At 41.9% G+C, this 17,314-nt stretch overlaps 1 protein-coding gene and 1 long non-coding RNA gene across 2 annotated transcripts in view; both read right to left on the reverse strand.

Annotated features, from left to right (window-relative positions):
* The window catches only part of LOC112080463 (bifunctional glutamate/proline--tRNA ligase), a 67,571-nt gene extending 55,135 nt beyond the window's left edge, over positions 1-12,436 (reverse strand). Inside the window, exons 1-8 of the mRNA XM_024146249.2 lie at positions 12,274-12,436; positions 10,211-10,295; positions 7,208-7,307; positions 5,765-5,921; positions 5,077-5,222; positions 4,770-4,867; positions 4,562-4,688; positions 4,091-4,283 (exon numbers count right to left, since the gene is read on the reverse strand). Of these exons, the coding sequence (XP_024002017.1) occupies positions 4,091-4,283; positions 4,562-4,688; positions 4,770-4,867; positions 5,077-5,222; positions 5,765-5,921; positions 7,208-7,307; positions 10,211-10,295; positions 12,274-12,316 (949 nt within the window). The 5' untranslated portion in view covers positions 12,317-12,436. The remainder of the gene's footprint in view (positions 1-4,090; positions 4,284-4,561; positions 4,689-4,769; positions 4,868-5,076; positions 5,223-5,764; positions 5,922-7,207; positions 7,308-10,210; positions 10,296-12,273) is intronic.
* A 3,604-nt stretch (positions 12,437-16,040) lies between these two features.
* Positions 16,041-17,308, reverse strand: LOC139027431 (uncharacterized). The gene is made up of 3 exons (XR_011479512.1): positions 17,027-17,308; positions 16,408-16,551; positions 16,041-16,180 (listed from the first exon to the last, which is right to left on the reverse strand). It is a non-coding gene; the product is annotated as an uncharacterized lncRNA (long non-coding RNA).
* Positions 17,309-17,314: the final 6 nt, after the last annotated feature.

Below are 17,314 nucleotides of genomic sequence, written 5' to 3' on the forward strand. Positions count from 1 at the left end.
ATTTATGCTGATCTAGTGGTAGTGATGAGTGTTGCATGGGAGTGCTAAGCATGTCGCATGTGAGCCCTCTCCACCTTTTAAATCGGCTTCCTGAACCTGGATAGTGGGCTCAGTAAATAGGGCGATCCCTAAGCGGCTGGAGGATATGATAATTGTCACTAGAGTCTCCATAAGTTTAAGGCTCTCATTCGACTGATATGGTACCTAGGTGGAGCCGAGTGAAGCGTAAGATGTCTAAGTCTCCCTATTGTGTATACTAATATGCTCTTGAAATAGTTGGTATTACGTGGGATGGGATGTGTAGTGTAGTCAATCGGCTTTGTCGATCCTCTAATCTCTGATCCAAAAATTTGTCAGCATGAGAGTCTCTTATTGTTGTGGTTGAGTCTAGGTCTCTTTTATGGGCTCTACACAAATTCTGATAAGTGTCCCAGAGAGCCTTTATTAAGAATAGATCGTCAGTACAAAGTCTATCCCCTTTGGCCTAAATTTAGGAACGGTATCGCAATGGTGGTATGGGTCGTTAGAATAAATTATCTAGCTCTCCCTTTATGGCTTCACTTAAATTCTGAACTTGTGGTAGTGGGCTGGTTAGATTTTTACGTATGTCTCCGGTCACTATATATGGGCGTCCGTAATCGTTATTGTAGGTAGTCGGTGAGACGCCAATTAGGTCCGGTGTCATTGTGGAATAGCTACGTGCTGGCGGAGAGCCACCATCCTTTTACGGGGTTCATAGCCCGAACAACGCACCTCACTGCAATTCCCAACGAACGCCCTCCGGCTACACGTCCTCTATCATTGAATGCTGACAGTTGACAGAAGTGCTTGAGCTGCCGCTCAGAATTCGAAAAAGTTGTAGTTGTGCATGACATGTTTTGTACTATATTATTCTTTGGGCTGCAAGCCCGACCAGCGCCCGGCACAATTCATGACAACAGCCCACTAAGTGCAGGGCGCGAAATCAAAAGTATCTTTTTATAAATTTAACTTCCAACACATTAACAGTCCAATACAGCAAATGAAAAGACTAAACACTTGTGAATCGCCAACGTGTCCGATTTTTAAATGTTTTACAGCGAAAACACCACGTATATTATGTTAGCTCACCAGCCAAATACCAAAAAGGACAGACATTTTTCCGACAGCACAGGTAGCATGCACAAAAACAACCTAACAAACCAAGAACTAACCAAGAAACACTTCATCAGAACTGACCAGTTTCTTATAACATGTTATACCAATAAATCGTGTTTTGTTCGAAAGATTTGCAATATTTGAGTAATAAATCAGTTTTACAATTGCAGCTACCATCACAACTACCGTCACAAAATAAGCACTCCAAGCAGCCAGAGTAATTACAGACACCAACGTGAAATACCTAAATACTCATCATAAAACATGTTCTGAAAAATACATGGTGTACGCAAATGAAAGACAGGCATCTTGTGATTCCAGCAATATTTCCGGATTTTAAGTGTTTTACACGCGAAAACACAATATAGCATATATTAGCTTACCACATAGCCAGAAACACAAGCCATTTACCAGCAGCAAAAGTTAGCGATCGTAACAAACCAGCAAAAGATATATAATTTTTGACTAACCTGATAAGCTTCATCAGATGACAGTCCTATAACATCAGGTTATACATACACGTAGTGTTTTGTTCGAAATGTGCATATTTAGAGCTGAAATCAGTGGTTATACATTGTGCTAACGTAGCATCTTCTTTCCCAGAAGTGCGGATATTTTTATGAACACTCAACTATTCTGACCAAATAACTATTCATAAACGTTACTAAAAAATACAATGTTGTATAGGAAATGATAGATACATAGTTCTAAATGCAATCGCCGTGTTAGAAATCTAAAAATAATTTTATTACGACATCCAGCTTAGTTATAGCGAGAGAGTGCCCAAAATCTGGGCGCAAACTACTAGTACACATGTTCGACAGATATATGAAATAGCATCATAAAATGGGTCCTACTTTTGATGATCTTCCATCAGAAATGTTGTACAAGGGGTCCTTTGTCGGGACAATCGTTGTTTGGTTTTAGAATGTCCTCCTTCTCTCAAGTCATTAGCACGGAAAGCTAGCAAAGTGGCGCGCAGCTCTCCTTCGTGAACAAACGCAGACAAAGCAACACGCCTAACGTACCGAAAAAATTTCAATTAATCTAATACTATATTGAAAAACATACTTTACGATGATATGTCACATTTATCAAATAAAATCAAAGCCGGAGATATTAGTCCGTCTATAACGACAGCTTTACAGAAGGCAATACCAGGTCCCTTCTCGCGCGTTCCAGAAAACAGGAAATTGGGGTCACGTCATGCCAAGAGCTTTTATTCGACCTCAGATCATGTTATACACTCCATTTTCTTCTTCACTGCCTGTTGACATCTAGTGGAAGGCGTATGAAGTGCATGTATACTAAAATAAATATCAAGCACATTTATAGGCAGGCCCTAGAACAGAGCATCGATTTCAGATTTTCCACTTCCTGTCAGGAAGTTTGCTGCAAAATGAGTTTCTGTTTTACTCACAGATATAATTCAAGTTGGCTGGATTCACAAGATGTTTATCTTTCATTTGCTGTATTGGACTTGTTAATGTGTGAAAGTTAAATATTTMTAAAAAATATCTTTTGAATTTCGCGCCCTGCACTTGAAGTGGCTGTTGTCATATTGTGCCCGGCTTCGGGCTTGCAGCCCAAAGAAGTTAATAATAGTACAAAACATGTATGCACAACTACAACTTTTCRAATTCTGAGCGCAGCTCAAGCAACTTCTTCAACTGTCARCATTCAAATGAATAGAGGACGTGTACCGGAGGGCGTTCGTTGGGAATTGCAGTGAGGTGCGTGTTCGGGCTATGAGTCCCCGGAGGATGGTGGTCTCAGAGCCACGTAGCTATGTCACAATGGGACACCGGACTATTGCGTCTCACCGTCTGTGGACTAWGATTTATGCTTAAAGGCTGCTTAATGACTGAAATGTAATATCTGATCAGGGATAACTCTGTTATAACTAGGGATGCACCGATATGACATTGTTGGCCGATAGCCATATCCAATAATTTCCTTGCCAAAAAAAASAAAACTGATACCCAATATTACGTTTTTTTCCGGCCTTTTCAGCATTCTAGTATAGTTAAATAGTTGGAACACACACACCAAAAAGTTGTTGGCATTTACATATGTCCCCATTACCAGTAAAACACTTTCACTTCCACCAGTATAACTGCTAACTGTATTGCATGATTGTAGCAGGTTTACTAACGCATTAGTTCTATTAGCTATGTTGACTACAACGTTACTTTAGCTAATTTGGGGACAACGATGTAGGCTGTGTGTAGAGGTTATGATATGGTTTGGCTTGGAAAGGTTTTTTTCACCTGGTCACACATAGCTGATGTGTTTTGCATTGAAGTCCACAAGCGAAGGGAAAAGGTGAGAGGAGGAGAGCGCGTAGATGGGAGAAGGAATACAATGTGGCTCCTATGAAAGTGAACTGTGTTTATGTATGATTAGGGTTGTTCCTATTCATGCCACAGATTGTTGAAAAAAACATTTCTTAAAATGGAAGCGAACGAAACGAGGATAAACATAACAGAATTTGTCCAATAAAATTTGTTTGCAACTGTTGGACTAATGATTACACCGTAGATGAGCTAGTTGCAGGCAAGCGTGTGCAAGGCGGTATTGAAGGTGCCAATGTCTGTCACCTCAAATTTGTCTCTCGACCTGTGAGCACATACGTTGTCAACTTGCATTSATAGGCTAGGTTGTAGCAACCTCATGATGAGTATATGGCAACTTYGAGTATTATGTAGTTGCCTAAACCTATCGATGTTACATTGAACTTTGTGAATGGAATATGAATGACAGTCATCCAATATGCTGTAATAGAAATAAGGCCATGCTTATGATTTTTTTTTGCATCCTTCCTCATCTGAAACTGTACCGACCACCAGTGCCGCTGACATTTCAGAGCCAATCAGTTTCAGATCTAAAGCAGTGGATACGGACAAGGGGACAAGTTTGAATTCAGCAATCGCACCACTCATATTGCCCTTACAGTTGCTGCGGTGGCGTGACTCTGTGCGCTGCTCCCTCTCTGCCTTCATCTGCTCTGGGGGTGTGTCATCGATGTAGGCCTTGCTCTCCCTCAGSAGCTGCTCCGCCATGCCCTGGATGCGGGGAAAGTGGTCGCTGGTGTAGGTGAACTGGTCCGGCTTGATCTGCAGCATGGCCACGTCCTCCAGGATCACCTGAGACAGACACAAAGGAAAATGATTTGGCTAGATCCATTTTCTGCAGTTTCATCCCAACCATTTTATACTTGTGGTTGTTTTAGTAGGTCAGACATTCGATAATTTCCCTTTTTTAACAAGTAGTTCAGCTTTTACATAATGCCTCCAGGCAATAGTAGTACATAAAAGCATGCTCGCGCCTAAAATGTCTTATTTTCTTTGACGTGTAGCCAATTCTCAGTTCTCACACAGGATTGTTTATACACGAACTCAGAAGATTGAGGTGTGGGAGATACCTTCTCAAAGTCCTCCTTCTCCTTCTCAGGGTTGGTGTCGTCGAAGCGCATGATGAGCTTGCCCTTGAAGGTGACCTGATAGTGCTGGTTGAGCAGGGCAGCCTTGGCGTGGCCAATGTGCAGGTACCTGAGAAAAAGAGACATGTACAAAAGTTCCCTATGTTTTTCCTAATGAACATCTCGGTTGTTTTGGGAAGTCGCCCCTTACCCGCTGGCCTCGGGGGGGAAGCGGACCACCACCTTGCCCATCTCGGCTCCAGGCAGCTCCACAAACTTCCCCACATCCTGCTGCTTCTCCTTCTCAGACTGAGAACAGTGACATAGAGAGGGGGATATTGGAATGCAGTAATGCTTGATTTAAGTGAACATTTGCGTGTGCAGATCTCAAATTAGGACTCCGCTCTTAACAGTGTATTCACATAGCTCACTACTTGGGCCACAAAACAACCAGAATTTTGTATTTTCAATGGGAGGAGACTTTCAGCGAGTTGACCATTGGCAGTTGTGTTACTTACATTGGAATTGCGTGAGGGGTGTACTTGTGGTTTGCTGTTGGTGTACTTGTGGTCCACGGTGGTGAAGGGCACCTGGGAGCCCAGGAAAGAGAACCAGCGAGCCACATGGGAGAAGGCCCCAGCTTGCGTCTGCCACTCGCTGCTACCTATACACAGATGAGAGAGAGAGAGAGAGAGAGAGAGAGAGATGGAGAGAGGTCCTGATGGGCAGTAGAATGTGTGAGTGTGCGGGACTCGGTTTGAATCTGGGTTACAAGACTGTAGAAGCCTAGGCAACATGGCTGCATCTACCCCATCCATCTTCAAGTTTAGTGTTAAAAGACTATGACATCAGCTGAACATGACAAGAGCCAAGTTTTCCCCAAGATGTATTTTAATGACAGGACATACAAGAGAAGGTATACAAAGTAGCATTCAGGGCTGAATACGGAAACACATTAAATTGAAACCAACAGAAGCCCAACAGAGCTAAGTGGGGAGGTCAAAACTACCTAAGACCCTCAAACTCAATTCTAGACCTTGAAGCCAGTTCCACTTCATTGTTCCCCTCTAAAATCAGGGACTGATTTACACTTGGGACACCAGGTGTGCGCAATTATTTATTAGGTAGAACATAAAACCAGCAGGTTACCTCGTAAGGTATCAGTTGAGTTCCCCTGGCGTAAGATATGGTGGGAGAAACACTGACCTTTGAGCACGGCCCACACACAGATGTCGGCCAGGGTCAAGCTGTGGCCCACCAGAAAAGTGCGCAGCTCCAGAGCCTTGTCCAGTTCCCCCAGGGCTGCAGCCAGGCCAGACTGGCCACACACACGTTGTGCACTGAACTCCAGCCAGTGGTCCACCTGGGAAGAGAAATAGAGGCACACAAGCAGTGAGGGACAGCGGAAGAAGAATGGGGGGGGCATAGATATACTTGCATTGTGACTGAAAATAATGTACAGTGCATTTGGAAAGTATTCAGACCCCTTGACTTTTTCCACATTTTGTTACGTTACAGCCTTCTAAATTTATTAAATTGTTTTTTCCCCCTCATATGACAAACCAAAAACAGGTTTAGATTTTTTTTAAAGCAAATATATTAAGAAATATTTTTTTAAGCTCACATATACATAAATATTCAGACCATTTACGCAGTACTTTGTTAAAGCCCCATTTGCAGCGATTACAGCCCCGAGTGTTCTTCAGTATGACTCCACAAGCTTGGCACACCTGCATTTGAGTAGTTTCTCCCATTCTTCTCTGCAGATCCTCTCAAGCTCTGTCAGGTGGATTTTTTCCCCCAGGTCTCTCCAGAGATGTTCGATCAGGTTCAAGTCCTGGGCCACTCAAGGACATTCTGAGACTTGTCCCGAGACCACTCCTGGGTTGTCTAGGCTGTGTGCTTAGGGTCCGTTGTCCTGTTTGAAGGTGAACCTTCACCCCCAGTCGGAGGTCCTGAGCACTCTGGAGCAGGTTTTCATACAGGATCTCTACTTTGCTCTGTTCATCTTTCCCTCGATCTATGACTAGTCTCCAGGTCCCTGCCACTGAAAAACATCCCCACAGCATGATGCTGCCACCACCATGCTTCACCGTAGGGATAGTGCCAGTTTCCTCCAGACTCCAATCAAGTTGTAGAAAAATCTCAAGGATATTAAATGGAAACAGAATGCACCTGAGCTCAATTTCGAGTCTAATAGCAAAGGGTCTGAATACCTATGTACATAAGGTAACTGTTTTCTTTTTTTAATACATTTGCAAAAATGTCTAAAAACCTGTTATTGCTTTGTCATGATCAGATATTTTGAAGAGGATTTTTATTTATTTAATCAATTTTAGAAAAAGGCTGTAACGTCACAAAATGGGGAAAGGGTCTGAATACTTTCCCGAAAGCACTGTAACTAGATCCATGGCATTTCGGAATGTGCACCATGCGACTGTGTGCCATTTGAGGACAGAAAACATCTGACAAATTGTGATTTGAGCGTTATGTCCCTTAAATTGATAAAATAGCAGTTGATTGGCTGAGTGAATTGAATGCAGCCTCTGGACTACTTCTGCCCTCCAGGTTTTCCATTCAGTAGCTCAAGCTAATAATGCAGAGTAAGTTTTGGGTACGCCCAAGCGTTGGGGTCAGTGCTAGTCTCACCTCAGTTTGTTCCAGCATGTTGGAGCCGTACAGGCCCAGACTGGGAGCCATGCGGGCAAGGTAGCGCGTGATGGAGTTCAAATCGCTGAACTGCACTGACCTAAGGGAGCGAGACAGGGAGAAACACCACAGACAATACATTTGATCCTTGCAAAGGCTAGCTTATAAAACACTTTCTACAGCGTGGCTGCAGACTGAACTCTTATCTGGCTGGACTGAAGATCTGAAGCTTGTGCGCATACGCGGATCATTTGTGCGCTATGCGGATCATGTTGTGCGCATACGGGATCAGTTGTGCGCAACGCGGATCATGTTGTGCGCATACGCGGACATGTTGGCGCATACGCGGATCAATGTTGTGCGCATACGCGGATCACTGTTTGTGCGCATACGCGGATCATGTTGGTGCGCATCGCGGATCATGTTGTGGCATACGGAATATGTTGGCGACATGTGTTTTTCTCTACTTTCCAGCTCTCTGCTCCACTTCAGACGAACAGGCTACTCTGGCGAATGGTGTAGTTTAATAAAGTGTAGTCAAAACCCAATCATTCTGCAGACCACAATAATGACAGTATTCTACTACAAATCCAAATATAAATAGCATAACGTTACTGTACGAAAAACACCACCGCATCTTTCTCTCATGTGGCCAAAACTAAACAGGCAAAATACACAAGTAGGCATACTACAGTTTGTTAACACCATTTGATATTATACCAAATTCTTGCAAGCAACCATCATAAGGTATATACACTGCTCAAAAAAATAAAGGGAACACTAAAATAACACATCCTAGATCTGAATGAATGAAATATTCTTATTAAATACTTTTCTTTACATAGTTGAATGTGCTGACAAGAAAATCACACAAAAATGATCAATGGAAATCAAATTTATCAACCCATGGAGGTCTGGATTTGGAGTCACACTCAAAATTAAAGTGGAAAACCCACACTAAAGGCTGATCCAACTTTGATGTAAATGTCCTTAAAACAAGTCAAAATGAGGCTCAGTAGTGTGTGTGGCCTCACGTGCCTGTATGACTCCCTACAACGCCTGGGCATGCTCCTGATAGGTGGCGGATCGGTCTCCTGAGGGATCTCCTCCAGACCTGGATTAAAGCATCGCCAACTCCTGGACAGTCTGTGGTGCAACGTGGCGTTGGTGGATGGAGCGAGACATGATGTCCCAGATGTGCTCAATTGGATTCAGGTCTGGGGAACGGACGGGCCAGTCCATAGCATCAATGCCTTCCTCTTGCAGGAACTGCTGACATACTCCAGCCAAATGAGGTCTAGCATTGTCTTGCATTAGGAGGAACCCAGGGCCACCGCACCCATATGGTCTCACAAGGGTTCTGAGGATCTCATCTCGGTACCTAATGGCAGTCAGGCTACCTCTGGCGAGCACATGGAGGGCTGTGCGGCCCCCCAAAGAAATGCCACCCACACCAGGACTGACCCACCGCCAAACCGGTCATGCTGGAGGATGTTGCAGGCAGCAGAACGTTCTCCACGGCGTCTCCGACTGTCACGTCTGTCACATGTGCTCAGTGTGACCTGCTTTCTTCTGTGAAGAGCACAGGGCGCCAGTGGCGAATTTGCCAATCTTGGTGTTCTCTGGCAAATGCCAAACGTCCTGCACGGTGTTGGGCTGTAAGCACAACCCCCACCTGTGGACGTCGGGCCCTCATACCACCCTCATGGAGTCTGTTCTGACCGTTTGAGCAGACACATGCACATTTGTGGCCCTGCTGGAGGTCATTTTGCATGGCTCTGGCAGTGCTCCTCCTGCTCCTCCTTGCACAAAGGCGGGAGGTAGCGGTCCTGCTGCTGGTTGTTGCCCTCCTACGGCCCCTCCACGTCTCCTGATGTACTGGCCTGTCTCCTGGTAGCGCCTCCATGCTTCTGGACACTACGCTGACAGACACAGCAAACCTTTTTGCCACAGCTCGCATTGATGTGCCATCCTGGATGAACTGCACTACCTGAGCCACTTGTGTGGGTTGTAGACTCCGTTCATGCTACACTAGAGTGAGAGCACCGCCAGCATTCAAAAAGTGACCAAAACATCAGCCAGGAAGCATAGGAACTGAGAAGTGGTCTGTGGTCACCACCTGCAGAATCACTCTTTTTTGGGGGTGTCTTGCTAATTGCCTATAATTTCCACCTTTTGTCTATTCCATTTGCACAACAGCAGTGAATTTATTGTCAATCAGTGTTGCTTCCTAAGTGGACAGTTTGATTTCACAGAAGTGTGATTGACTTGGAGTTACATTGTGTTGTTTAAGTGTTCCCTTTATTTTTTTGAGCAGTGTATATATATATATAATATAATATATATATACATATATACACACACGCATACAATTATACACACACATTTACGTATATATATACACACACATTTACATATATATGCACCCACATTTACATATATAAATACACAATTTACATATATATGCACACATTTACAATGCACTACATATATATATACACACACATGTATCAAAAAAATATGGGGGATTGGAAATGATGCAGACAATTACAATGACGGAAGCAACAATCTATCCGCAATATTAAAGCTGATCCTCCCACAAAAATGTTCCACACACACACACACATACATACACACACACACGCATATATAAAATTAAAACTGTCTGCTTTAAAATTGGCTCACTGTACATCATTCAAATCAACACTATATAGCTCAAAAAGATCATAATACATAACCCCATTAAACTGACTGAACATTTCACCTGTAAAACTTGAAGAATTATCATTCACGATTKAAAGTGAGACCACAAAAATGTGCGYGTAAATAGTAGTAAAGAAACATGCGCAGAACRTGATCCACACATGCGCAGAAGCTTCAGTAGAAGAATAAGACCTGGCTCTATTACAGTTCCTTTATCAGCTCTTTACACCTCAATGACACATTGTCACGATAACATTAAGAAACTGACATTTCTAGACGTTGTGGCTGTTGTGTACTCACTGTGAGACGCAGAGCTTGTTGTCTTTGCCCTCCTCCACAGACACCTTCACACTGCCCTTCACATGCTCTGCGGTCAACAGCGCCCCTGCAGGAGAGGAATCACAATGTACCTGGCAATGAATGACCCCACCTGTCACTGCATTCAATGCATTCCTTGACAGAGCCCTAAATACAAAGTTTGTGTGTGTGATACTCCAGAGACTAAACACACACAACTTTATGTTCTCACTTACAGAAGGCAATAATGACACCCAAAGCCAATATTGACAAATGTCTGTCGACTTTTAAATATATTAGCTAATGGGGATCCATAATAAATACAAAAACCTATTGGTAGATGGGTAAAAAAAATAGCAGACACTGAATATCCCTCTGAGCACTACRCTTTGGATGGTGTATCAATACACCAAGTCACTACAAAGATACAGGCGTCCTCCAACTAAGTTGCCAGAGAGGTAGTAAACCGCATAAGGATTTCATGASGCCAATAGTGACTTTAAAACAGTTACAGAGTCGAATGGCTGTGATCGGAGAAAACTGAGGATGGATCAACAACTTTGTAGTTGCTCTACAATACTAACCTAACTGTCAGACTGGAAGCCTGTACAGAATACAAATATTCCCCAAAAGTAATCCTGTTAGCAACAAGGCACTAAAGTAATACTGCAAAAAATGTGGCAACACCCTTTGTATTCAGGACAAAGCAATGTTTTGGGAAAATCCAAACAGAGTACCACTCTCCATATTTTCAAGCATAGTGGTGGCTGCATCATGTTATGGGTATGCTTGTAGGTATGYTTGTAATCATTAAGGACTGGGGAGTATTTCAGGATAAAAACAAATGTAATGGAACTAAGAACAAGCTAAATCATAGTGGAAAACCTGGTTCAGTCTGCTTTCCAACAGACACTGGGAGATTAATTCACCTTTCAGTAGGATAATAACCTAAAACACAAGGCCAAATCTACACTGGAGTTGCTTCCCAAGAAGACAGTGACTGTTCCTGAGTGTCCAAATGATAGTTTTTACTTAAATCTATTGAAAATCTAATGGCAAGACCTGAAAATGGTAATCTAGCAATGATCAACAACCAGTTTGTAAGAGCCTGAAATATTTTTTTTACRGATAAATAGGAATATGTTGCACAATCCTACATGTACAAAGCTCTTAGAGACTTACCCAGAAAGACTCACAGCTGGAAATCACCGACAAAGGTGCTTTTACAAAATATTGACTTAGGGGTGTGAATACTTATGTAAATTAGATTACTATTTCATTTTCAATTAATTTTCAGAAATGTCTAATAACATGTTAAASTACTTAATCCATTTAGAATTCAAATGTAACAAAATGTGAAATACGTCAAGGGCTATGAATACTTTCTGAAGAAACTGTACAGTGCAATAGAAAATAATGATTTGAATGCATGAACCAGTTTAAAGACAGTCTAACTAGTTTAAGGATCATTTACACTATGGAGACAGAATGTTCAGAGCGTAGCGCTGCTGCCATAAGTCTCTTTCATGTCGCTTGCATCAGCCAGTTACACCGGCCTGACACACAGGGTGGCGCTGTTGAGTTCAGGGGTATGGGGTGCAGTGATTGCAAAGCCACAACAACTCTCCATAGAAAAATACTAAATAATATTTTAATCATGAGTGGAAATGACTAAAGTGATGCAGCCAGGTTGTTAGCTTTGAGACCTTGCTAGATAAATGCAGCAAATGTTAGAATTACGTTATCCAGATAGCTAGCTACATAATCAGCTGTATTGTTGTGGCTTATTCAGCTGGCATTTACAACATATCGTTACAACATGCAATGATAAATTAAAATAACTAGCTAGCTATGATATACTAGCTACATCAAATATACATTTTCTTCATCCTGGGGATAGTTTATTTGTGCCACGACGACAGAAGCCTGGCTAGTCAGCCTTCTGTAATAAACGGTCATTACAGACGGCACATGCTAACGTAAGCTAGCAAGTTAGCTTCCTTTTAGCCAAATATTCTTATCTATTTATTTCAGTTTTGAGTAAAAAACAATACTACCACGCATACCTAAAGGAGGGTTGCTGCTGTTGATGGTAAGGTTTAACGCCATACTTTCTCCTCCCTTTCTGATCGTGAAAGTTCTCGCACAGTTTCAAAACCTTCCCAAAGTCTGCTCGCTGACAGCACTTAACTCAAGCAAAGGCCACGCAGCACCTAGCCTTCTCGATTATATGCAACGGCTTTAGAAACCCCCTTGAAATTGGTCGAGAAAAGAAAGGTTCCACTACTTTAAATCATGGCTATTTCATGACCTAGGAAAGAAAGAAAACAGAGAAAGAAAAGTAGATGCAGAATAAATAAATCACCACATGTATTAATGATTAATGAATGAATAGCAGAAACATGGATTGTGTGGTAAAGCCAATAATTGGGTAAAGCTCATATCAGTTTGTAAAGATATTCAAATGACATATATTTAATTTGCATACAATAAAACAGTACCTAACATCTCCTGTGACAGTATAATTTCAAACAAGAAACCCCAGTCATGATTTTTACACACATTTTATTACTCTTAGTATTTTAATCAAAGAAAACAAGGCTAGTGATAGAGTGATGAGTCATATTTATTGCACAAATAGGCCTAATTATTGACAACACACACGGGAATAGACTACCATTGAAAGCATCTTACAGCCAAAGGGAATCTATGCAGCCGGCTATACTCTGTGGCGGTCGGTGCCGTTTAAGATGAGGGAGGACGATTACTTAATTTTATGAGCATGGCCTTATTTATATTACAGCATATTGGATAACTGTTCTTCATATTCCATTCACCAAGCTCAACGTAACGTCGAAAGGTTTAGACTATTACATAATACTCAAATTTTCCCCATACCCATCATGAGGTTGCAACAACCTAGCCTACAAATTCAAGTTTAAAACATACTGTAGGTGCACAGGTCAAGAGAAAAATGTGAGTAATCAAGGTGAGTAGGTGACAGACAGTGACACATTCAATACTGCCTTGCACACTCTAGCCTGCATCTAGCTGGTCTAGGGTGTAATAATTAGTCCAACAGTTGCAAACGACAGCTTCTTTTGGATACATTTATGTATGTTTAGGCCCATTTCATTACATTTAAGAAATGTTTTTTATCAACTGAAACAGAGTTCACTTTCATAGCAGCCACATATAAACAGCCAGGTGGAAAAAGTACCCAATTGTCATACTTGAGTAAAAGTAAAGATACCTTAATAGAAAATGACTCAAGTAAAAGTCACCCAGTACAATCCTACTTGAGTAAAAGTTCAAAAGTATTTGGTTTTAAATCTACTTAAGTATCAAAAGTAAATGTAATTGTTCAAATATACTTAGGTATCAAAAAGTAAGTATAAATAATTTCAAATTCCTTATATTAATCAAACCATATGGTACCATTTTATTTTTTTTTATTTATGGATAGCCAGGGGCACGCTTTAACACTCAGACATCATTTGTAAATTAAGCAAGTGTTTAGTGAGTCCACCAGATCAGAGGCAGTAGTGATGACCAGGGATGTTCTCTTGGTAAGTGTGTGAATTAGACAATTTTCCTGTCATTCTAAGCATTCAAAATGTAACAAGTACTTTTGGGTGTCAGAGAAAAAGTACATCATTTTCTTTAGGAATGTAGTGAAGTAAAAGTAGTCAAAAATATAAATAGCAAAGTACAGATACCCAAACAAACTACTTAAGTAGTACTTTCAAGTATTTTTACTTAAGTACTTTACAACACTGCAAACAGCATGATCACTGCTCGTGGTATAATTTCTTCTTGCATCTACTCGCTCTCTTCCTCTCACCTTCTCCCTTCGGTTGTCGATAATATTGCACAGCACAAAAGTCGTCTGTGACCAGGCGAAAAAACCTTTCCAAGCCTAACCTTCATACMATAACCGCTACACACAGCCTACATCGTTGTCACCATATTAGCTAACGTCAAAGTCAACATATCTACTAGAACTAACGTGTTACTGAACCCACTACAATCATGCAGTATAGTGCACAGCAAGCAGTTTAGCAGGTACACCAGCGGGCCCCGGTGGCAATAGATTAATCAAATCAAAAGCTTACATTGACTTGAAAGAGTTCCAATGTTGGATAGCCATAGCCAGCATAGCAACCCTCTCTGTTTGAGCCGGGTGTTTGAGTAGGCTAAACTAGCCATGTGCAGTCGCTAGCTGATTAAGTGAGAGAGAAAAATATACAATGAAATATCTCTCCCTCTTGCTTATTCATTTTTGAAGAAATTAATTTGTTCAAAACTTTACAACTATTGTCTTTCTCTCTCTTTGAGTCAACTACTGTGTAGCCTACTTATGCTAATATATTTCAGACCAGTGTATTGCAGTTAATTAYGTCTTTGACTTAATAAGTCAAATAAATTTGAGTAGTTGTTAGTTGGATTTATCTGTTAATTGAATGATTAGAATATTCCGCCCTGAATCATATAATTGTATGGAATTGACAGACCAAATCATACAGTGTGTGAAAGAGGGGGAATGTTAGTATTATAAAATGTATAATAGTATTATAAAAATGAACTGATTAAAAGGAATGAGTGGCGCTGAAGATATAGCGTCCAATCCCTCATCCCAGTGGGGGAGTATCAGGGGTGTATGTAGTAAGTCAGGTTGAAGTAGGAACGAGTGGCGCTGAAGATATAGTGTCCAATCCCTCATCCCAGTAGGGGAGTATCAGGGGTGTATGTAGTAAKTCAGGTTGAAGTAGGAACGAGTGGCGCTGAAGATAWAACTGCCATAACCCTCTGTAGATTGTCAACTCCCAGGCTGCCTCTGGGGCCTTCCAATGGAATTATGGTCTGCAACAGTTCCATCTGTGTGTGATGATGGTGAACTGGATTTGTGGCACAATCACCCATTACGACCAATAAAGAGCTGCGGCGCCAGTGGTTGGAGGAGCTGAGGTGGTGGTTGGAGGAGCTGAGGTGGTGGTTGGAGGAACTGAGGTGGTGGCTTGAGAGCTGATGGTGGCTGAATTTAGGGCGAACAAATTCCTTACTGCTGTCAGATTGGCCCTCTGCATTGCCAGGGAACCCGAGACGAACAACTACCGTTGTTCAGTTCTCAGCCCATGGTGGTTCCACTGACTGGCAAACACAGCAAGATCTCTGTTCACCCGTGGCAGGAACACAAAGTGCAGTGCCCACAGGTGCACCTCATTGTTGATGTCGATGCTCTGCTCCGTCTCCAAGAAGGTGAACAGGTCATGGTAAACGTTGGAGACTCCATGCCAGACGTCCCCCCACAGCCGCTCTATCCTCTRGTTGTGAGTGCTCCTTCCTCTGAGGGCACTTCCCCTCTCACCACCCCTGAACTGCTCCTTGAAAGGCACAGATGCAGTTGTTTTCACCACCCGGTCACATCTCACCTGGGATGGTGTTCCGTAGCTGGTGATGGCTGCGTCGAATGACTCCATGACTGTGGCGGTCCTGTTGTTGTCAGAGGCCTTCAGAAACACAACAAGTCTGCTGTAACCATCCACAGCACCATGGATAACAATTCTACACCTAAAAAACAAGATGCATTTTTTTTACAAAACCATTTTTTCTCTTATAGTGATGCCATTCTGTTTTTATTGATATCAGCTCTTTGATCCTCTCGTCCAGCTGAGCATCTGACAACAGTGAGTAGGACCTGAAAAGCTGAAAATGACTAAATACAAAAATAACACAAAAAGATACATCAATCAGGAATGTGATCAAATCTAGAGGGGATGTAGAGATCCGCCTCTTGTGTACAATTGCTTTATTAGATTACAAAGTAACTTACCTATGCGCAACTTGACACAGAGTGCGACACATTGAGAACATCTGCCATTTCTCTGATGGTCATATGACAATCTATGAGGAACTCAAGCTGCTCCTTGGTGATGTGATACCGCCTCCCCTCCAAAGGCGCTTGACAGGACACTGAAATAAAAAATACAATAGATAATTACAAAATACACTTCCTAAAAAACTTTAGGTTAAAAGACTATAAGATCACCATATAGAATATAGGAACAACATTATAGGCCAACCAAATGTTTTTTCATTGATTGACTTGACAHAGGAGACTTAACACAGGACAAGTAAAATGATACAATCTCAGCCTTTGCCACACATGCCTACAAAAATAATGATATAAATATAACAACTTGGCATTTTCGTAAGGTTCCCGTTGTTGGRTGTCATTTGCCTCTTGTAGGAACTCCTCCGCAACAGCAATTAGATTGCTGGCCATCTCTTCATCAATCAAATGACCACTTGCCCACCGAAGGCTCCGCAACATGGTCTCTAGCCTGAAAAATAGACCGCAGACCCGACGGGTCCAGTGACATTTTAKCTGYATGTAGTTCCCCTAAAGTGTTCTCTTGTCTAAACTGTGCCAACTCTGAGCCTCCGACCTATGAWGACAACCGTGCATTGACAGGCGATGCAGTTTTAACTAACGTACTTTAGTTACAAACTAGCTCAAAAAAAGTATCTTCATTCAACATCGCTAGCTAGCTAACGTTACTGTGCAGCAGTAAYTAGTTAACGTTTTATAGATTCCATAATTAACGTTAGATTATGAACAATTAACTTTARCTAGCTATCTTGAGTACAGTTAAATATCAATGGCAGGCAGATTTAACGTATTTAACGTTAGCTAGCTAACGCCGTTGGTAGTTCGGTAACGTTAGTGTTATATTATGTAGTTACTTTTTTTGCAGCCGTTACACCACTCACTCTCTCAACACCTACGTTAGATAGCTAACATTAAGTTAACGTTACCTGGCTATTGATGGTTGAAGTCCATCTCTTCTGTCCGTGAGCAGCAGTCTGGTGTGCAATCAGAGATGGTAGATTTACAATTTTCGAGAAATTGGGCTGCTATTGTTAACTAGCTAGCTAATTTTACCTCGGAAGAACAGAAGTTGAGTGAACGTCTATCATCACTACCTGAGTCCAAACGACCTTTAAGCAAATGTGATCATCAGTGACAAAATCTTTGACTCATAGCATATGTATCGGTGAATCTTTGTGGCATATGAAATACGAGTGAGAGTGTAATCAATGTGC

The sequence above is a fragment of the Salvelinus sp. IW2-2015 genome, unplaced genomic scaffold (assembly GCF_002910315.2).
Source record: "Salvelinus sp. IW2-2015 unplaced genomic scaffold, ASM291031v2 Un_scaffold16326, whole genome shotgun sequence".
Classification (NCBI taxonomy): domain Eukaryota; kingdom Metazoa; phylum Chordata; class Actinopteri; order Salmoniformes; family Salmonidae; genus Salvelinus; species Salvelinus sp. IW2-2015.